Raw genomic sequence first — 21,943 nt, forward strand, 5'->3', positions numbered from 1 at the left:
AGGGCTACAGAGAAACCCTGTCTCGAAGCCACCACCCCCCACATCCCAAAATTGCATGGTGTGTGTGTGTGTGTGTGTGTCCCTGAATCTAGATTGTGTACTCGAGCATGTGGGGGTGGAAATCAGTAAAGCATTTGCTACACAGGCATGAAGTTCTGAATTCACATCCCAGCACCCACGGTAGATGGTTGGGCATGGTGGTTCAAGTTTGCAATCTCCAGCATTGGAGAAGCAGAGATACGGGGATCCCTGGGGCTCACTGGCCAGCCAGCCTAGCCTGATGGGGAGCTTCAGGCCAGTGAGAGAGCCTGTCTGAAAACCCAAGATGCACAGCTCCTAAAAACTGACAAGCAAGGTTATCTTTTGGTCTTCACATGCACACAGTATGCACACGCGCGCGCACACACATACACACACACACACACACACACACACACACATACACACTCTATCTAGGACTCTGAAACTACACCCCATCAAGGAAGGGTGCACTGCTAAAGAGAAGAGGGGAGGGGAGGCCCCTGAGGAGGCTTTGTGCTGACAGCCATTCAGACCCAGGTGGTGGTCACAGTAGCCTGGGGAGGTGGAGCCTTTGTTGCTGCACTGACTGTGGCTGGGCCTTGGGGTCAAGGGTCAAGCTGCCTCACCATTTTTGTGGTTACGGCCACGTTCTCAAATAATCCAATCAGCTGCATGTCTGTTGATTCGATCCTTTGGAGGTGGAAAGCCTTCGACTGACCACTCTCCCTCCCACTCACTGTGCCTGCACATCTGGGAAGCTGACCTAAATCCACTGCTTGGGAGGAAAGAGGAACCATTAGAATAGGCCAAGAGCTGGGTAGAGCAGTGCATGTGTGTGATCCCAGGAGGAGGAGTGCTGGGAACTGCAGAGCAATCAGGGACTGAGAGGAGTTCTAGACCTGGGTAGAATAAGACAGTGCCTCAAAAAAACAAACAACAAGCAAACCCATCCACAGTGACTACAGGCTGCTGTGATGACCCCGTGTTACCCACTGAGTGCCAGCTGTCAAGACTGGCAAGCTGAGTTTGGTCTTCCGCCTCCACGTGGTGGAAGGAGAAAACGGACTCCTTAGGCTTGCTGTGTGATATGTACACATGCGTGTGCACACTCACAATAAGTGAATAGATAGATGAAAAACAATCAAATAAGAAAATATATGGGAGCTAGAGAGAGATGGCTCAGTGCTTAAGAGCACTGACTGCTCTTCCAGAGGACCTGGGTTCAATTCCCAGCACCCACATGGTAGCTCATAACTGTAACTCCAAGATCTGACACTCTCACATGGATACGAATGCAGTCAAAGCACCAATGCGCATGAGATAAAAATAAATAAAGAATATAAGGGGGCTGGAGAGATGGCTCAGCGGTTAAGAGCACTGACTGCTCTTCCAGAGGTCCTGAGTTCAATACCCAGCAACCACATGGTGGCTCACAACCATCTGTAATGGGATCTGATGCCCTCTTCTGGTGTGTCTGAAGATAATGACAGTGTACTCATATACATACAGTAAATAAATAAATCTTTTTTTAAAAAAAAGAATATAGGAAGCTCAATGAAGTGTTACTTAAATGTATTGAAGAAGGAGCCATATTCAATCAATGATGTATCCACCCACACAATGAGGAATAACATTTCTAAGACTATTGACAGAAACTTATAGTCCAATATCTAGGTACCATACTGGCTGGGTGACAGTAGTGCACACCTTTAATCTGTGCACTCGGGAAGCAGAGGCAGGAGGATCTTTGAGTTTAGCCTGGTCTACAGAGGGAATTTCAGACCAGTAAAAGCTATACAGTGAGGCCCTGTCTCAAAACCACCAAGCAACTAGGTACCAAATTATACCAAATATATATATATATATATAGCCATAAAAAGGCATCCAAATGTCAACAATAATTCTCTCTGGGTAATTTTTCTAGATTTCTCAACTTGTGCAGAATTACATGTTATTTTTTTTCCTTTTCATTTCCATATGTGTGTCCATGTGTATGTGTGTTCACATGGGTGTAGGGACACACGTGTTCAAATACACACACTTATGTGCTTGAGTGTGTAGAGAGGTTGATGTTGGGAAGCTTTCCCTATCACTCACCATCTTATTCTCTGGGGCAGGTGTCAATCAAACCTAGAGCTGGCTAATGTGGCTATGGTTGCTAGCTTGCTTGCTCCCTGGGGGGTGGGGGGTGGTCCACATCCCCCTTCAGAGGCTGCTATTACAGGGTTACCGTGCCCAGTAAGCATCCGCGTGGATCCTTAGGACGTGAACTGTGGCTCTCTTGCTTGTACAGTGAGCACTTTACCACTGAGCCATCTCCCAATGGCTAATATGGTTAACCTAATTGCGCATGCACACATATATTTAAGCATCAGAGATAGTCTTTTTGTTTTGTTTTGTTTGTATTTAACTAGGGAAAATTATTTCTGAGACTAAGAAATTATATGCTGTGTTTTAGGGAGGATTCTCATGTCTGTCTGAGCACCGACAACACTCTTTCCCTACCCTTCATGATGCCGGCATGCAGCTGCGTGTCGGAGGACCTGTGCTCCATAGCCACTTTACCACCCGGTTTCCTCTTGTCTCCCTCCTTCCCTCTAATGACTGTTCTCTCCCAAAGTCTGCAGCAAGGAGAAACACCACCCTCAAGTCTCCCGAATCCCCCTGCTGGGAGGTCTCACAAAATCCAGCTAGCCATAATGATGCACACTTTTGATCAAGCATTTGGGAGGCAGAGGCAGGAAGAGGAGCTCTGAGTTTAAGGCCAGCCTGGTCTGCAAAGTAAATTCCAGGACTGCCAGGGTTACATATAGAAACCCTATCTTGAACCCCACTTACCATGTACCTGCTTTTCCACATGGGCCTCTGCCTCTCTCTGCCTCTCTCCCTCTCTCTCTGGGCCTCTCTCTTCCTCTCTCCCTCTCTCCCTCTCTGCCTCTCTGCCTCTCTCCCTCTCTCTCTGGGCCTCTCTCTTCCTCTCTCCCTCTCTCCCTCTCTGCCTCTCTGCCTCTCTGCCTCTCTCCCTCTCTCTCTGGGCCTCTCTCTTCCTCTCTCCCTCTCTCCCTCTCTGCCTCTCTGCCTCTCTCCCTCTCTCTCTGGGCCTCTCTCCCTCTCTGCCTCTCTGCCTCTCTCCCTCTCTCTCTGGGCCTCTCTCTTCCTCTCTCCCTCTCTGCCTCTCTGCCTCTCTGCCTCTCTGCCTCTCTCCCTCTCTCTCTGGGCCTCTCTCTTCCTCTCTCCCTCTCTGCCTCTCTGCCTCTCTGCCTCTCTCCCTCTCTCTCTGGGCCTCTCTCTTCCTCTCTCCCTCTCTGCCTCTCTGCCTCTCTGCCTCTCTGCCTCTCTCCCTCTCTCTCTGGGCCTCTCTCTTCCTCTCTCCCTCTCTGCCTCTCTGCCTCTCTGCCTCTCTCCCTCTCTCTCTGGGCCTCTCTCTTCCTCTCTCCCTCTCTGCCTCTCTGCCTCTCTCCCTCTCTCTCTGGGCCTCTCTCCCTCTCTGCCTCTCTGCCTCTCTCCCTCTCTCTCTGGGCCTCTCTCTTCCTCTCTCCCTCTCTCCCTCTCTGCCTCTCTGCCTCTCTGCCTCTCTCTCTGGGCCTCTCTCTTCCTCTCTCCCTCTCTCCCTCTCTGCCTCTCTGCCTCTCTGCCTCTCTCCCTCTCTCTCTGGGCCTCTCTCTTCCTCTCTCCCTCTCTCCCTCTCTGCCTCTCTGCCTCTCTCCCTCTCTCTCTGGGCCTCTCTCTTCCTCTCTCCCTCTCTGCCTCTCTGCCTCTCTGCCTCTCTCCCTCTCTCTCTGGGCCTCTCTCCCTCTCTGCCTCTCTGCCTCTCTCCCTCTCTCTCTGGGCCTCTCTCTTCCTCTCTCCCTCTCTCCCTCTCTGCCTCTCTGCCTCTCTCCCTCTCTCTCTGGGCCTCTCTCTTCCTCTCTCCCTCTCTCCCTCTCTGCCTCTCTGCCTCTCTGCCTCTGCCTGAGGAGCAGGGATTAGATAGAGGTATGCCCCCACCATACCGGGCCCTGATTTTCTTTTCTTTTCTTTTCTTTTTTAAATAAAAAAGACGGCTGGTATATAGCTTAGCGGTGGAGTGCTTGCTTAGCCTGGGCAAGGTCCTGGGCTTAATCTCTAGCACAGGGTGTATTTGTCAACAAGCGAGCCTCAAAGTTGAAGACCTTGAAGGAACTGTCAGTCTCCTCAGTGGGCGTGGGGAAGTGAGGGTGACTGCACAGCTGAGGCTCACCCTGTCTACACAAGGATCCCAAATATGCTTCCATCAAATCTGACTGTAGGAACCTTCTTGGCATTAATATTCTGATGAGCAAGGTTTTTCATTTACCTACTAAAGTAAGCCTGTCACAGGCTGGTAACTGCTTCATCCTTTGCCGTCCCTGGCCACCCACACAGGCTCCAGGCTGAAGGCAGGAAGCCCCACGCCTTGCAGACCCACTCCAGACCCCGCCTTCTCCCTTTGATCCTCCCACTGAAAGCCTGAGTTGCAAAGCTGCTCACATGTAATTATTTTAATTCAGCCAGATGCTAAGAATTAGTCGGTTCCTTGCAAGGATTCTAGGGAAAGAGAGAATTCAGCCAAAGATGTGCCAGAAGAAAAAGGAGCTGACAGCCTCTGGTGGGGGAGGCAGCCCCCAAGCCCCCCCAGTGTGGGCAAGAGCCTCAAGCAAGGAAACTGCAGTGTCCAAGGATGGGGGGGGGGGAGGGCGGGGAGGAGGGGGAAGAAGAGGAAGGGAGGGAGGAGGGAATCTCAGGTGGGAGGGGGTCTAAGGTGGTAAAGGAAGATGTTTACAAGCTGCTGGGAAACCATCAGCGCCAGCCCCCTAAGCTTAGACACTCCACAGTGCCCTCGCTGGTGGTACTTAAAGATAAACCAAGGAGGGGGCCGTGAGCTCAGGGAAAACGGAGCCAGCAAGCAGTTCCTGCACAGCCCCTCCTGAACAACATCCCCGTCCCTGTCCCCTTCATCCACAGCATCAGTTAATTAATCCAACTGCTCCACAGCCAAGGAACCCTGAGGCTCTGGGCTTAGAAGCTAGAAGAGGTAGTTGAAGCCAAGAAGCCACGAAGACTAGAGTTATCGATAGTTGTGAGCCATATTGTGGGTGCTGAGAATCAAACCCAGGTCTTCTGCAAGAGCAGCCAGTGTTCTTAACTACAGTGTCATCTCTCTGATTCTTTGTTTTGTTAAGATGAGATGATCCCTTTATGTATTCTTGCTATCCAGACCTTGAACTCAGAGATCCCCCTGCCTCTGCCTCTCAAGTACTGGGATTAAAAAGGCCTGTGCCACCACACCTGGCTACCATGTTGATTCTAAATGTGTTCCATTGTTGTTGTTGTTGTTCTTCTTCTTCTTTTTTTTTTTTTTTTGTTTTGTTTTTCGAGACAGGGTCTCTCTGTGTAGCCCTGGCTGTCCTGGAACTCACTTTGTAGACCAGGCTGGCCTCGAACTCAGAAATCTGTCTGCCTCCCGAGTGCTGGGATTAAAGGTGTGTACCACCACACCCGACTCACTGTTATTATTATAAAAGGGGTTAATTATGACCTAACTTGCTCGGTCATAGTTCCTAACATGGTGGATATATAGTTTTGGTTTTTTTAAGATTTTTATTTATTATTATATCTAAGTACACTATAGCTGTCTTCAGATACACCAGAAGAGGGTCTCAGATCTCATTATGGATGGTTGTGAGCCACCATGTGGTTGCTGGGATTTGAACTCGGGACCTTCAGAAGCGAAGTCTGTGCTCTTAACCACTGAGCCATCTCAGTTTAGATATATAGTTTCTAACATGGTGGATACATAGTTTCTAACATGGTGGATATAGTTTCTGACATGGCTGATACTAGGGGAAGGCTTCTCTGATCTGGGAAGGTCAGGAAGTCTTATTTCCCCTCTGTTTTATAGTGAAAGAGGAGACTTGTCCCTGCACCCAGGCTTGGCCTTGAGTTGTCACTTTGCTTTTCGCTCCATGAGAGGTTCCTCACTGACCTCAGGGATGCCTAGCTGGGGTGGCCTGAGGACCCAAGCCCTGATCTTAGCGTCAGCTAGACCTGGAATAGAGTCCAGTTCTGTATCCTGTTGTCCCAGAGAGAGGCTGTCGTTTCTGGTAAAATAAGACTCTTGCTCAAGGCCTTCTCCCATGAACAACTGAGCTTCGTCTTACATCTCAGGACCAGTGTGAGTGCCTGTCATCGTCAGCATCCACTGTCAACTTTACAGAAACCTAAAGTCACCAGGGGAGAGGGACCCTCAACTGAAGAGTTTCCTCCATCACGTTGTGGCCATTTTGTGAGGCATTTTCTTCTTTCTTTTCTTGCTATTTATTTTTTATTATACTTAATTATGTGTATGGGTGTGTGCACCTGACTGTAGGTACTGTGAGAGGCCAGACACATCTGATCCCCTTGGAGCTGGAGTTACAGGCAGTTGTGAGCAACCAGACATGAATGAGTGCTGGAGATTGAACTTAGGTCCAATGCAAGAAGAATACACATTTTTAACCACTGACTCGCCTCACCAGCTCTGGGGGAGCTGGTGGTTGTCTTGATAGTTAATTGGTGTAGGATGGCACAGCCCACTGTGGGTGAGGCCATGCCTAGGCAGGTGGGTCTGGGATCTATAAGAAACTCATCGCTCTTTATCCTGAGAATAAGCCAGTAAACAGCGCTCCACGGTGTTTGCTTCAAGCTCTTGCCTTGCGCTCCTGCCCTGATTTTCCTCAATGCTGGACTGTTACCTAGGATTATAAAGTAAAATGAACTCTTTCCTCCACAAGTCATTTCCAACATGGTGTTTACCACAGCAAACTACAACACCACCGCTCATCAGTTGACAAATGGCAACATCTGTCAGTACAGCATCTTTACATGTCTCCCTGTCATCAGCCGTCAGAGCCCTGAGCCCTTTCTTGGTGTGGGGAGCCACCCCTATTGCCTGCTTCGCCACAGTCCTACACAAGAGTCAAAACCAAAGGCTGCCACACTTATGGCCACACACACACATTTCTCCCCTCCATTCCACAGGGGGTGTCACCCCATGCTCAAGACAAAACTGATCGTGCCACAGAGGGTGTCACTTTATGGCCGAAACAAAACTGAAAAGTGACAACAAATCGCAAGTGCCCAGGGGCAGTCTGGGCTGAGGAACTTGTGAGAGAGCCTGGAAGGAGCCTGGCTCTGTGGTGCAGACTGTAGGCTGGTCCTTCCTGCCTTGGGTCTCACTCTGCTCAACCATAAGGATGGAATCTTCTAGCTCCAGTATCACAGTCTCATGCCAGCCAGGTCAGGAGGAGCCTGGTCTAACCTGGCTCCCTCCAGGTCCACGGAGAAATAGGCTCTGTTACTCACCCTGCAGTTGCTCAGTTCCTCTGCAGACAGGATGATGGTACCACATTTCTTCCCTGGGACACCACTGAAGGAGAAGAGGTCAACAAAACAAAACAAAACAACAAAACAATGACAAGCCAGACAAGGACAGACCAACCACCTGACACTCCTGGGTCAGCCACTCCCATGCCCACCCTGTGCCATCTAGGCATCTGCCCCAACACCCCTGAGAAAGAAAATCTTCAGAAGTGCCTGGGCAATGTGGCCAAGCCCTGTGTGGCTGGGGCCATGCCCCCAGCCTCAGTGGCCCCGCCCCCTGCTCCCAAGGCCCGTCGGGGAGGTCTTAGAATGGCAACAGCACCCAGACTCACCCGGAAGCTTCCGGACCAGTGGTTCTGGAGCTTTCCATCCAAAGACCACTTCTGTGGGCAAAAGACCTTGTGGGCTAGCCACCCTGTACCCGGCTGACCCAGGGTCCCTTGATGTTCCAGCTCTGAGCCAGTCTCCTTCACTACTGAAGAGCAGCTGAGGGTGTGCATGGTCATGGGGAGGGGGGACTCTTCCTGGCTCTCGCCTGCAGCTACCTCCCTTTCAATTCCTTGGCTGGGGCCTTCTAGGGACAAGAGATAACTCATTTCTCCTTAGTGAGGGGCCAGGCAGGACAAAGAGGGACAGACCATCTACAGAGGAGAAGCCCCCTCAGAAAGGCACGCTGGAGAAGGGCTCTATTCCGGCTACTCCACCCCTATTCCCCTTGTAGGTGGGGGGGGGGGGAATGCCCCAAGGACTAGCCCATGTCACTCTAAGGTTTGAGACTCAGTCAGGAGGACCTCAGGGTCACTGAGAGGGAGAATCATATGTGAGGCTGTGGGGCAGCTGTGACTAGAGTTCAAAGATTACTCTTCTGTCCCTGCCCATATACCAGGGTGACCTAGAATCTGTTTTTCTAATATGCACACACAGTGCCTTGTGCAGAGAAGGCCTGAGATGGGCAGTTACCCTCACTGTTGAGGGGCACTGTAAAATCCACACCCCAGCTCCTGCCCAGCCCAGGACTGCAGCAGCGTGCTGTGTGGAACCCTATGAAAACCACCGAACTTTCCCCAGCATCAACTCTTGGATGGGGAGGTTCCCAGCTGAGGAGGAATGAGAGGAAGAGAAGCTTCCTAGGGCTGAAGAAACAAACCAAATCTCTCCAAATCCGGTGAGCAGAGTAGGGACCACACCTGCCCCCAGCATGTGGCAGTGCCAACACTTGTCCCTTACTCTTGGGCAGTCCTTCCCCGAGCACTGGCCTGGTAAGAACCAGGCGGATGCTGGGTAGCAGCCTCCTCCGCCCCCGGCTCTCCATCTGTTGCTCTGCCTTGGACCCTCACCTTCTATTTCTAATCTTGCTTTTCCCTCCTCCCTTGCCTTAGCCTGCTCCCACAGGGTTGGCCTTCCTTCCCTTCTCTTACATCTGCTTTTGTTCTCTCTCAGATCATGGTACCCACTCTCTTCCTAAACCAGCAGCCACACTGGGCGCCAGCTGTGAGGGAGTCCACATCTGGCTCCTTCCACATATGCAGGAAGCTGGGACTCCCTTGTTCAGCCCCAAAGGCCCTTTAGGCCCACGAGGTATGAGAAGAAGCTAGGATGGAGAATCTCCTCAGGAGAGGAGAGGGAAGACCACGGAGGGTCTGTATTGGTCACATTTTGATGAGGCTAACCCAAAGCATGAAGCCAGAGTGGAGACTGACAAAGTGCACAACCCTCTGCAGCTGGCAGCGAGCTATGGAGGCAGTGTTGAGCCAAATGGACTTCACAGGGAGAAGGCAGCTCGTGTTCGGTGTTGAAGAGGGAAAGCATGGAGAATAAGGGGTCAATAAGGATATTAGATGAAGGAAGGGGGCTAGGGAGGGAATGGGGCAGAACTTGGAAGGACAAAGGAGACTGAGAGGTCCCAGGCCTGCTAACCCTGGGGACAGTTTGCTCTTCTGAGCCCAACCCTACTCCCTAAAATCCCAAGAGCCACCAGGCCTCAGCAGGCTTCAGCTCTGGCTTTTGTAGAAGAGGAGGGTGCCTGAGACCTGGTAAAGGGACTTAGGACCCTTTGTCTTCCTATCCAGGGATTAACAGTAGATCAGGAGCTGGGCCCAGAGGCAGTAGCCTCTGTAGAGAGGGCTGAATACAGGACAGGACAGCCACAGCGACATGGTGACCTACCCGTTAGACACGGCGGGCATAGGCTTGCCTGTCCGGGAGTTGAGGCTGAATGTTCCTATCCTGTGGAGACAGAGGACGAGAAAGCTATGCATGAGCCCAGGACCAGTCTTCAAAGGCCAGGACAGATAGACAGATGGATGCCCGGAGCCAGGTGTCTGCCCTGGACATCATTAAAACAGGACCAAAAGTCCAGGCCACAGAAGACCTTCCAAGGCTTCAGTGTCCTCTGGGAAGGTGTTACAAACATATCCAGACCTACTAGGCCAGAAACTCTGAGGGTGGAGACCAGCTTCTGCCCTGGGTGACCCTGAAACCTGCTGAAGTGAAGACTGCATCACTGGGCCTCAGTGGTTTCACTGGCCCTCCCCATCTGGATGCTGAAGGCCCAAATGCGCTCATGGGATTATATTTGGAGATAGAACCTTTAAAGGGGCCGAAGAAGTGACTCAGCAGTTAAGAGCCAGGAATGCTCTTCCAGAAGAACCAAGTTTGGTTCCCAGTACCCACATCAGGAGAGCAGTCTCAGCAGAAAGGAGCTCAGTTGGCACCTTGAATTTGAACTTCTGGCTTCCAGAAGTGTGAAGTTTTTAATTTCTCTCACTAAGTCCCTCAGTGTGGTGATCACATCAACACCTTAGTGAATTAATACAGCTGGCTGCGTGCGGCCTTTCATGCCCACTATTCTAGCATTTGGGAGGTTGAGGCAGAGAGATGTGTTTGAGGCCCTCCTGGGCTACAGAAAAAGACCCTGGGCGACGACTCCAAAGCTCAGAAGAAACTCAATGTGACGGTGTCCACTTGAGATCCCAGGATCTTGAGTTCGAGGCTGCCCTGTAGTGCAACCCTGTCTCAAAACAACAACACCCCCCTCCACCCTCAAACACAAGGAAACCAAACCAATTCCATCATCCCTTAATAGGCACAAGGAACTGGTTCGTGGACCCCTCTGTGACAACAGAACCTCTGGATGTGCAAATCTATTTGTTTGTTTTTGCTTTGTTTTTAGAGACAGGGTTTCTCTGCATCACCTTGGCTGTCCTGGAACTTGCTCTGGAGACCAGGCTGGCCTCGAACTCATAGATCCATCTGCCTCTGCCTCCGGAGTGCTGGGATTAAAGGCGTGTGCCACCACCACCTGGCTGCCACCATATCATTTAAATATGAGGCACGCACAACCTCCATGTGTTTTATTTTACTATTTACTTAGAAATAAATAGTGAACAGAGTCTCATGGAGCCGAGGCTGGCCTTCAGCTTCTATAGCTGAGGGTGGCCTTGAACTCCTCCTGCCTCCACGCGCAAGGGCTAGGTTACACGTATACTCCACCATGTCTGGCACATCCTATATGCTACATCATCCTTAGGAGCTTTAGAACACCTAAGGCAGAGGAAATTCACGGCACAGGCTTGCTGCACAGTATTGTCCCAGGAACAATGACCAGGCCAATGGCAGTGCACGTCCAGTGCATGGTGTGCATGCTTGTGGATCCCATAAACACTGAGGGCTCCCTGTGTTGCTTTCACTAGAAAGGCACTGACCCTCATGTCTGTCCCAGAATAGATGCGCAGTAAATAGGAGCTGCGGTGGGGTTGAGTCATGAACAGCTAAACTTAGACACACAAGACCTTCGGGGGATGGGGTGGGGGTGTGTGACCTGCCTCCTCTGAGGTGTTCCGGAGCCGCTACAGTTCAGATCTTGTCCTGGGGCTCATCTTCTGGGGGTGGGGGCTGGGGGTGGGGTAAGGATCCTTCCATCCCCTATCCATCCAGCAAGCAGAAAGCAGACCTGTGACAGGTTAGGTTTGGACCCAGGTGGGAGCTGGGAGCAAACTCCGGGGCTTCTCCTCAACCAGAAGCTGAGTGCGGGCAGTGGGCAGTGAAAAGGATCCAAATGTATTACGCGCGTGTCGAAGAATGAGTAAAAATAACTTAAAAACGTGTAAATTTGAATGAAAGAAGAATGCTTCTTAGCAAGAGCTAATTGTGATTTCTCCTGGGAAAACCCTACTTTTCTTTTTTGATGTTTTTTGCTATTTTTAACTCTGTGTGTGTGAGTGTGCGCGTATGCGTGTGTGCCTGTGAGGCCAGAGGTACCTAGTCCCTTGGAGCTGGAGCTGGAGATGGTTGTGAGTCACCCGGCTGCAGTGTGTGTTCATAACCCGAGAGCCATCCTTCCAGTCTTGTTAGCTGGATATAATTTTTAGGTGTCCTTAAATCTATAATTCAGTTGTGTCTACATGGTGAATTTCAGGCCAGCTAAGGCTACACAGAAAGACCCTGTCTCGAAAAACAAAACAAAACAAAAACACCCCCAGAAAAATCTAAAACAAGAAAAACATCCAACCAAAAACAAAACAAAACAAAACCCCTAAAATTCCAAAATCATTGTTGTTTTTGTAAAACAAACAAACAAACAATAAAAACCTAAATGAGTTAAATAAAAAGCAACTATATGCTGTTCTTAGCCTCCAAGGACGTATGAGATCTAAATTTTGATTTTAAAGATGTCTCTTCTTGGGCTGGTGAGATGGCTCAGCGGTTAAGAGCACTGACTGCTCTTCCAGAGGTCCTGAGTTCAAATCCCAGCAACCACATGGTGGCTCATAACCACCTGTAATGAGATCTGAAGACAGCTACAGTGTACTTACATATAATAAATAAATAAAATCTTTTTTAAAAATGCCTCTTCTTTTTATTTGTGTGTATGCATTGCAGTAAGGTGCCTGGAGTCTGAAAGGAAGTTTCAGATCCTCTGGGCCTGGGGCTACAGGCGATCCTGAGCTGTCTGATGTGGGCCTGAGAACCAAACTCAGGGTCCTCTGTAAGAGCCGCAAGCTCCCTTGACTGCTGAGCAGCTCAGACCCTACATACTGTTTTGGTTTGGTTATTTTTTTATTTTTGGTTTTTTGAGACAGGGTTTCTTTGTGTAGCCCTGGCTGTCCTGGATCTCACTTTGTAGACCAGGCTGGCCTGGAACTCAGAAATCCACCTGCCTCTGCCTCCCAAGTGCTGGGATTAAAGGTGTGTGCCACCACGCCTGGCTCACTGTTGTTATTTTTAAGGGATCAGTTATAGATATGTTGGGACTATGAGGCAAATGCGAATTTGTATCATTTGTGTGTGTGTGTGTGTGTGTGTGTGTGTGTGTGTGTGTAGGCATGTGCACATGCGCATGTCGTGTGTGTATGCACATACAGGTGTGTGCATGTGTGCACATGTGTGTGTGCGTGCACATACAGGTATGTGCATGTGTGCACATGTGTGTGTGTGCATGTGTGTGCACTGTGTGCATGTACATGCATGTGCACTTGTATGTATGTGTGCACGCATGTGTATATGTGCATGTGGCGTGTATGTGTATTGTGTGTGCCTTTGGAGCACACATAGGTCCTTCCTCCATTAATTTCCAACTTATAAAGAGGCAGCAGCTTTCACTTGAGCCCCAAGATCTGCACCTCAGCTGTCTGGCCAGTTCTGAGAACCTCCTGTCTATGCCTGGGAGCCTGGAGTCCTAGGCTGCCATGCCCGTCTAGTTTGTATGTGGTGCTGGGGCTCTCTCTTCATGCCAGAGTGACAACTGCTTTTCCCATGTGTCTCTGTGTGTGTGTGTGTGTGCCTGTGTGTGTGTGTGCCTGCGTGTGTATATCCCTGACTTCTTGTGCCACAATTTCTTCAAGGTTCCCCAAATTCTTTAAGCTCCAAACCTATTCCTCCCCCATCTCAATAAATGACAGCTATTATTATTTTCTGGGGACCCAGAGAGGGGGCTTTTGAGGGGGAAAAGAGACTTTTCTTGAGGTTCTGATATGCTACTATATAGTTACTGAGTGTCTAGGAGAAAGAGTCTACTGTCTAAACCCTACACACAGAGACACACAGACAGACAGACAGAGACATATACACAGAGACACACATATAGATATATATAAACAGACACATACACAGGGACATATCTACAAAGACACACACACAGACTTACACACACATACAGGGACATATACACAGACACACACACATACATACACACACAGTGCAGACATACAGTCAGATACACAGAGACATATACACAGAAACACACACACACACACTACAGTTACGAACTATAGTATGTAAAAGAAACTTGGCAGAAGCAAGTGAGGGGTCCATGCTTGGCCTAGCCTGAATCTTCTCTCTTGCATGCTCTGCCCTGTGGCCTGGACACCTGCCCCAGTCTGTGCCTTCTGGTGCTGGGGCCCTGTTCCTAGGGCTTCCTTGGAATAATGATAAGCCACCCTCAGCAGCATGTGGGAATCCTGGAGACTCCAGAGATCTTTCAGAGTAATAATAGCTCTCCTCACGAGCCCCATGCCACCCAGTCCTACAGACTGTCATAGACGGGAGGTGAGAAGGCCTCACTGCATCCAGCCCCAGCCTGTTTTTAGCTCCCAGCTCAGGCCTATACCTATAGGCAGTGCAAATAAAGGCCAGGTTCGAATCCCAGATTTCCCACTTGCTAGCTGTGTGGCCTTTGGTGAATCATTTCCTCTGCTGTTCTCTGGTCTCTTCCTTACACAGCGAGAGTGGTGGGGTTGCAAACTGACTAGATAGCTCTCAGCCACTGTCCCACCCCACGGGACACAAGCTCTAATAACTTAGCCTGGTTGGCTTCCTCCAGAATAACTGGATGAGACGCAGGCTCAAGATGGCTCACTCCACGGGGTGCCACCCAGACAGGCTGTACCCTCCCTACACTTACGTGAGAGGCTTCTCCAGACGGCTCCCAGAGGACCCTACAATTTCTCCAAGGGTACAGAAGGCCTGGCCCAGGAAGTCCTACACATTCAAGGGCAGAAGAGATGAGAGTTAGTCTCATCTCTTGTTCACAGCCACCCCACTGCCCCCACTGAAGTGACCACATGCAACCATGGATACATTCTCCCTTGAGTGAAGCCCAGGGCCCAGCCAGAATATGACATTTAAGAGACAGCCTGAGCTCGCTGGGCATTCACGGGCGGAACTCACGTGTTTAGATAGATCCGGGCTCTTGGAGTCAACATCGTAGCTACAGGGAACACAGAAAGATGGTAAAGGCAGGCAGGGGACATCCCACTTAACCCTGTCTCCAACTCTGAGTCCACCCCTCAAGTAGGCTCTGTCAGTGTGAGCACTGGGAGTCTTGGAGGCTCATCCTGTCCTGACCTCAGTGAAGACTGGGCTAAAGATAAACCTGAGCCTCTTAGGAGTTGGGTATTTCTCAGCCAGTGAGATGGCGCTTTCGGCCAAACCTGGTGATCTGAGTTCAGTCCCCGAGACTCACATGAAGGAAGGAGAAAACCAGTTCTCACAAACTGTCCTCTGGCCTCCATACCCTGCCACGCACACACGCATGTGCACACACGCATGTACACACACACACACACACACACACACACACATAAATACCCTTCCCTGTGAGTGTGTTCTATCTTACTAAGAATGAATGACACAAGTGAACCCTGTACCCTGGCTGGGTCACAGGTGGCTAGATTACTACAGGTGGCTGGGTCATAGGTGGCTGGGTCACAGGTGACTGGGTCATAGGTGGCTGGGTCACAGGAGATTGGGTCACCACAGGTGGCTGGGTCACAGGTGACTGGGTCATAGGTGGCTGGGTCACAGGAGACTGGGTCACCACAGGTGGCTGGGTCACCACAGGTGGCTGGGTCACCACAGGAGACTGGGTCACCCTATCCATCAATCCCAGTTGTCTGTCCCCCAAGCTTCATGGGTGCCTGTCTGGCAGCTCTGTCCTCACATCTTCTCCTCACCTGGAGCCTGCCTCTACACTGAGCTGGTCGCTCCTAAGAAAGGGAGGCATGGCTACCTCCACCTGAGTGGGCGGCAGGCAGCTTGGTCCTGCAGCTGGGCTGGCCCCTTGTGGAGTCGGCTGCTGAGCTGCAGCCCGTTCTCCCAGGATCTTACAACCTTCCTTCCAGCAGCTTCCTCTGTTCTAGGCTGCTGAGGGCTGGAGATTGCTGCCCACTTGTCCTGACAGTTGGCCTCACCAGACTGTCACCACGCGACACACACACACACACACACGCACGCACACGCACACAAATGCTCACATACACATGCATGCACACATGCACACACACACATACATGCTCATGCACGCAGGCACACATGTGCATGCATGCACTTGCACACACACACACATGTGTGACATACCCATACGTGTGCACAAATACACTCGAACACACACATGCACATGCATATTTTAAAAAATATATTAATGCATGCTTTAACAAGTGCTTAAAAAAATATACTCATGCTCAGCCCTGCCAGAGGTCACACACACACACACACACTCACACACACTTTTGCCAGATTCCCTCAAGCTCCAGCCCTTTTCTTCCCCACACTTTTGACTCTTCTCCAGGACACTGGCCTTTTACAAACCACCTCATGTCCCCCACAACAGCTGGAAATGACACAAGCTCCCTGCCCAGTCACCAAGAGGGCAAGCCCTTCTGATGGCCCTGTCCCTCTTTCTGGTGGACACACAGAGAGCAGAGCCCTACTTGTTTTGTGACCTTTGCAGGGAGACTAGATACGCGCGCGCGCGCACACACACACATACACACACACACACACACACACACACACCACTACACCATAGGGAGAGGCCAGCAGGTACCTTGGACGCTAGGGAGGAAAAGGCTCAGAGGTGGAAGCCGGAATCGCCTCAATGGATGCTCCCCAGAGTCAGGCACCTCGCCCCCACCCCCATTTAATTGAGGCAAATGCTGGATAAGATCTGGCATGCGCACACACCCCATTTCCCACACCCTAGCAGGGCTGGGGTAGATGTCATCTGTCATGTTTATCTCCCTGGTCTCCCAGAATATCCCTGCTTCTCCACCTGTACCCTGTCACCAGGGCCCCAGTCCCACAACTCCCCTCCCACCCCCTTCGCATGAGCCCCACCTTCCACTCACAGATCAAAGCGGAGGTTCTGCTTCTCCTCAAAGAAGTAATCCACAATGAACTTGCGCACGAAGTCCGGGTTGAGCGTGTTATCTATGACCTCGGTGCGTCCGAACTGCGAGAGAATGAGCTGGTGAGGTGTGGGGGCACTTGTGGGCTCCAGCCCACACGCTGGGCTCTGGCTCCAGCCCACACGCTGGGCTCTGGCTCCAGCCCACACGCTGGGCTCTGCCTCCTACAGGCGTGAAAACGTCTCTCCTGGCTTCCTCTCTGATCCCTAGATCCCTCCCTCCCTCCCTTTCCAGGCATGAGCTCCAGGGGTAGATGGTGTCATATCTGAGTGACCCTGTGTGGTCTATCTTGCCTTTAGCCTTTGTCTGCCCCACCCTCCACCCCCGACCAGGCAGTGGGCTGTTATTGCTATGGTGAAAGGTCATGGCCAAAACAACTCAGGGAGGAAGTCAGACAGGAACTCAAGCAGGGCAGGAACCTAAAGGCAGGAGCTAATGCGGAGACCACGGAGGAGTGCTGCTTGCTCCTCTTTCAGAGTCTTCTTTGACTAAGCTACTCTGCAAACTGCAGGCAAGAAGTGCGCTCAGTGCCCAGAGTGGGTTACTAATGAGCCTCCGTAGACAAGTGCACACTGCAGCCAGCTCCTACCCAACCTGCATAAACATATGTGTGAGTTCAGTGTCTGCAATTCGTGACTGGCTCCCACCTGGCCAGCGTCGCCACACTGAATCTACCCATACACTTATGTCCGAGTCACTGTGTGCCTGGCTGGGTGCTGTCTTTGCTGTCTCATTGGGGTGTGACAAATTAAATGGATGTTTGCTCATTTCATGTTTGTGTGAGTATATTCACACAAACATGAAATGAGTAAAATAAATGAGCATATATATATGCTTTAACAGGTGCTTAAAAATATATACTTACCCCGGGCGGTGGTGGCGCATGCCTTTAATCCCAGCACTTGGGAGGCAGAGGCAGGTGGATTTCTGAATTCGAGGCCAGCCTGGTCTACAGAGTGAGTTCCAGGACAGCCAGGGAAGGCTACACAGAGAAACCCTGTCTCGAAAAAACAAAACAAAACAAAACAAAACAAAACAAAAACCAACAAAAAAACCAAAAGAACAAACAAAAAACCCACATCCCTTCTAGGTAGCAGTGGCACATGCCTTTGATCATGCCAGGGAGGCAGAGTAAGGCAGATCTTTGTGAGTTTGAGGACAGTCTGGTCCACAGAGCAAGTTCCAGAACAGCCAGAGCTACAAAGAGAAACCCTGTCTCAAAAACATATATATATATATATATCCACGCTCAGCCATCCCACAGGCCAGTTAAAGTCGAATCGATGTGCATGGGGCCCAAACAACTGTACATCCTCCCGGGAGGGTCTCTAGATACAGCTAATAAGCAGATGAGGTTGAGAGCCGCTAATGAATGAGGACTGGGCCGGGGGGGGGGGGGGGGGGGGGAGAAAACTAACATTTACCCAGCTTCTCCCGTTCATTGATCAACGGGATCATTAAGCTATCTCGTTTAATTCTTTAAAAATTCTGAGGGCTGTTACCGGCTCATGAACACGGAAATAAGTCAGCAAGGTTAGGTAACCTGCCCACAGCCACAGAGCGAGAAACTCAGGATATTTTTTGTACCTCACCTGACTGGAGGGAGGAGCCACCTAAGCAAATGAAAATCAGAGAAGGTGGATTATTTTCCAAGGACTGAGGACAGCCCTGCTGTGTGCAAGCAATGGGTTCGGGGTGGGGGTGGGGGTAGGGGAACACCACACTCTAGCCTCAATAAAACCCAGCTCCTGTCTCTCCTATAAATTCCATAACAACGTCACAAACATGCAACCCTTTGCAAAGGATTTCCTACAAGCTCCCCGCCCCTTCTAAGTAAACCTCCCGGCTTCAGACAAAAGGAAAATTTCCCCTAATGGCTTCTTTGCGGGAGTCCTGCAGGTAAACACTTATGTCTTAGAGAATTCTCTGGAAAGATCAGACTTCCTGCTGTTCTCCTTCAATGCCTCTAGCCTGAAGCATTCCCCTACCAGGGCTGACAGACAACCCCACTTCCACGGCCCACCCCCAGCCCACAGTCCACGGACACCCCCCCCTTGCCCGGCAGGGAGGATGACAGTGGCTGCTTTGAAAATGGCACTTGACGCTTCAACAAGGGGGGAATTCCCTGGAGACTGCTTTCTGCTGCAGAAGGAGACGGGGGTTCCCCTGGAAACAGGATGGGAGGGGGGGCTCCGAAGGTCCCTGGAAAGTGGAGGGGCTTGAAGGATTGCTGGGATTCGGGCATAATTAACATATGTACATTGCAACTGTGAAATCAACAGCCCAGGGGCCTGCTAAGGAAGCTTTTTCATTAGTTGGACTAATAACAGCAAGGGGTGTGTGTGTGTGTGTGTGTGTGTGTGCTGAAACACAGATTTTAAAATTCTAAGAGGCCACTGGGTGCCTGTCAGGCTCAATGCATACTCTGGCTAATGAAGGCAAGAATACAATAAATGATGGATAATGGTGTGTGTTGGGGGGGGGTGTCAACCTGGACGCTGTATTATTTCACATAGAACTGCAGAGTTCTCCAGACAGAGTGGCCTTGGGGAGATGAAGTATGAGCAGCAAAGCCTGCCTGCAGTCTAACTGCTGTGTGCATCCCATTCCATCCTTCCATCCTAGGGGAGCAGGGAGGAGGCCAGGCCCCTCACCATCTCAACCTGGAGCCCGGACACTTCCTCAGAATCACCTGTCCACCACGCTAGTCCATTCGGAACCACTGCTTGGTCTAAGCTCTGGGCTCTGAGACAAGAGAGAGGGTCTCTCCTGTAGCATGTGCACCATGAACCCTAAGCAAGCCCCACACAAGCACAGGGGTCCAAATGCACCTTGGCTGTGCTGAGCCAGGAAATCAGTACATGAAATAGATGCAGAAAAGCTAGAGAACCTTCCCAGGCTACTCCGAGAGGGGTGAGCAATGTCGGGGAGGGGGCTCCCTGACCTCAGGACTGGGATGCCTCCTGGGGAGAGAATCAAAAGCATAAGCCAAAAGACGCCCCGGAAAGAAGAGCAGTTACCCTCTGAAAGGCTTTGTCCCTAGCAACAGACCCAGTGAAGCTTTTCGAGGAAGCCGCTCCCATGAGCTCCCATGACTAAGCCCCGAGAACACCAATTAAGCGGCATTAACTTCAGATCATCCTGACCAGTAGACCCTCAAAGGGAGGCAAGCCTTGAAACTGCTTTGGGGACTGAATTAAGTGGTTCCCAGGGGGCTCCGCTATACAGAAGAATTGGTATTTCTGGGAACAGGTGAGCCCTCATGCTCACGTGTCCTCATCAGAGCTCGTCAGAGCAGACCCTGATCAGCCAAGGGTCTCACCTCACCTCACATAAGGTCCGGGGCAACTGGCCTGTCAGGACAGTGGCTTGGCTACAGGCTGTGGAAGACCCTGGAAAATGCAGGCAGACAGGTGCTAGGAGGGCTCTTCTCTCAGTACCACAAACTCTCCATCTTACACCCCAGTGAGGATTCACTGACCCAGCAGGCCCAGTGTGGGAACAGCTAGCTCTTCACGGTGGCTCGTCCCTGAACAACCCACCTTCAATCCCACCCAGACCTTCAAAAGAAACCCCTACGAACACCTTCCCACTACACGTCAGAGGCAGATTCCTCCCTGCGAGGATGCCAACGTGGGTTTTTCTCTCACAGAAATAATCTCCAGCAGCCCCTTATGCTCACTCTGTTCTGCTTAAGTCCACTGAGTAACATTTGTGTCACCTAAGAAATGGGTAAGGACCCTCGAGGTGGCTAACTGGGAAAGGTGCTTGCTACCAAACCTGGTGACCCACAGGGTAAGAAATAACTGACACCTTTAAAGCTGTCCTCTGACCTCACAAGCTCATCCATGGAACCCCTGGTGGCCAGTGCCTGAGCTGGCTGGGTCAGGAGGGCGGGAGCTGATGGACCTGCTCTCTATCCAGCTGCCTTGCAATCTTTACAGAGTACTGATGGCTCCTAAGCAGGCACTTGGAAAGCCTGGCTGCTGAGCCCAGCCCTGGCAGGTCGTGAATCACATTCACCAGGATTAAAATTAGAGACCAAGATCCACGTCTGCCTGGAGAACAGGGAAAGGAAGGGCATTTTTCAAGGCTGGGAGCTGAGCACCTGGAGGCACGGGAGGACATGAGGGTCCAGGTCCATTCCAGGCCTGCTGGCGTTTTGAGTCTGGAAAGTTCTCTCACCAGAAGAGTCCGGAATACTGTATGGCCCAGATACAAAGCCCCCTCCGGTCACTGCAAAGCAAACTGGGCTCAGAGGATGGAATTCCCAACAGAAGAGGTCATGGTGCTCTGGGGCTCAGTGTCTCCTATACCATATTTTATTCTGTTTGGGCATCAAGGTGTGGAGGATAGGGGAAGTTGGGGGGAGGTGATTGGAACACCGACTGAGTGAGAAGACCCAGGCTCAACAGCTGTCCTGCCGCTGGAGCAGGACAGAGAAGGTGCCCTCTCTAGCCGGGATGCAAGACTCTATGTAGCTCATAATGAAAGACTTCCTGCCAAAAACCCTCAGCTCCTAATTAGCCATTGTTCCACATAATCTGTTAAATGGTCCCAGCCCTGGGGGAATAGCCATTTGCCAATGAACTTGGCTGCCAAGCCACCAGCAAACCAATCTTCTCACCCTGCTCTACCCACCCTGGCCTCGAGAGGCTGTGGGATTGGGTGAGGGCAGGAAATCCCAGTCCGAAGGGCAGCTGAGCCCAGGGAAAGTCCCCAGGACCACTGTCGCCCATGCTCACCCCAAACATACGGGCAAGTGTGCTATTGGCATACCTCCTGGATAAAGCACGGCTTCTCTCAGGAAGCACCCTTGCCAGCTGTGTGTGCAGGCTGAGCACCTTCCACCAGGGAGCTCACCTGACCCCACAGCAGGCCGTGAGCCGAGGACCTGCAGATCCTGCCATTTAACCCCTGCCAAAGCAGAAGGGATCTGGCACCAGGATCCCATTTTACTAATAACAAAAACTAAGGCCCAGGGATGAAGTGGCAGAGATAGGGTATTTAGAGACACCCATGACAGTGCCCTGTCAGGCCAAAGCGGGTTGGGTGGTTTGTTTGTCTGTTTAATTATTACACTCATGTGTTTGGTGTGTGAAGGGGGGTGTGCACCATGGTGTGTGTAGAGGTCAGAGGACAACTTAGGAATCATTTATCCCCTTCTCCCATACGGATCCCAGAGACAGAGCTTGGATGGTCGGGCATAGTGTGGCACTTTTCCTCAATGGCCCCAAAGGTCTAAAAGCATCCTCCTCAGACTGTGCATAGGGGCTCATCGGCAAAATGCCTGAGGTCCGTGAGGAGAAAGGTCTCCAAGGAGAGATCACAGCATTCCTTCCCACTCAGCTGCTTGTCACTCACGTGGATAGTAAGTG

The 21,943-nt window shown here is 51.1% G+C and overlaps 1 protein-coding gene across 3 annotated transcripts in view; it reads right to left on the bottom strand.

Annotated features, from left to right (window-relative positions):
* Positions 1-21,943, bottom strand: part of Cpne5 (copine V) — an 81,270-nt gene that overhangs the window by 38,622 nt on the left and 20,705 nt on the right. Inside the window, exons 4-9 of one of the 3 annotated variants that reach the window (NM_001360239.1) lie at positions 16,506-16,609; positions 14,548-14,587; positions 14,282-14,358; positions 9,547-9,606; positions 7,713-7,763; positions 7,363-7,426 (exon numbers count right to left, since the gene is read on the bottom strand). In NM_001360239.1, coding sequence (NP_001347168.1) covers positions 7,363-7,426; positions 7,713-7,763; positions 9,547-9,606; positions 14,282-14,358; positions 14,548-14,587; positions 16,506-16,609 — 396 coding nt within the window. Of the gene's footprint in view, positions 1-7,362; positions 7,427-7,712; positions 7,764-9,546; positions 9,607-14,281; positions 14,359-14,547; positions 14,588-15,026; positions 15,043-16,505; positions 16,610-21,943 lie in introns of those variants that run through there. The other 2 variants (XM_006524251.1, NM_153166.2) reach the window with 2 other exon arrangements.

The sequence above is a fragment of the Mus musculus genome, chromosome 17 (assembly GCF_000001635.26).
Source record: "Mus musculus strain C57BL/6J chromosome 17, GRCm38.p6 C57BL/6J".
Taxonomy (NCBI): Eukaryota; Metazoa; Chordata; class Mammalia; order Rodentia; family Muridae; genus Mus; species Mus musculus.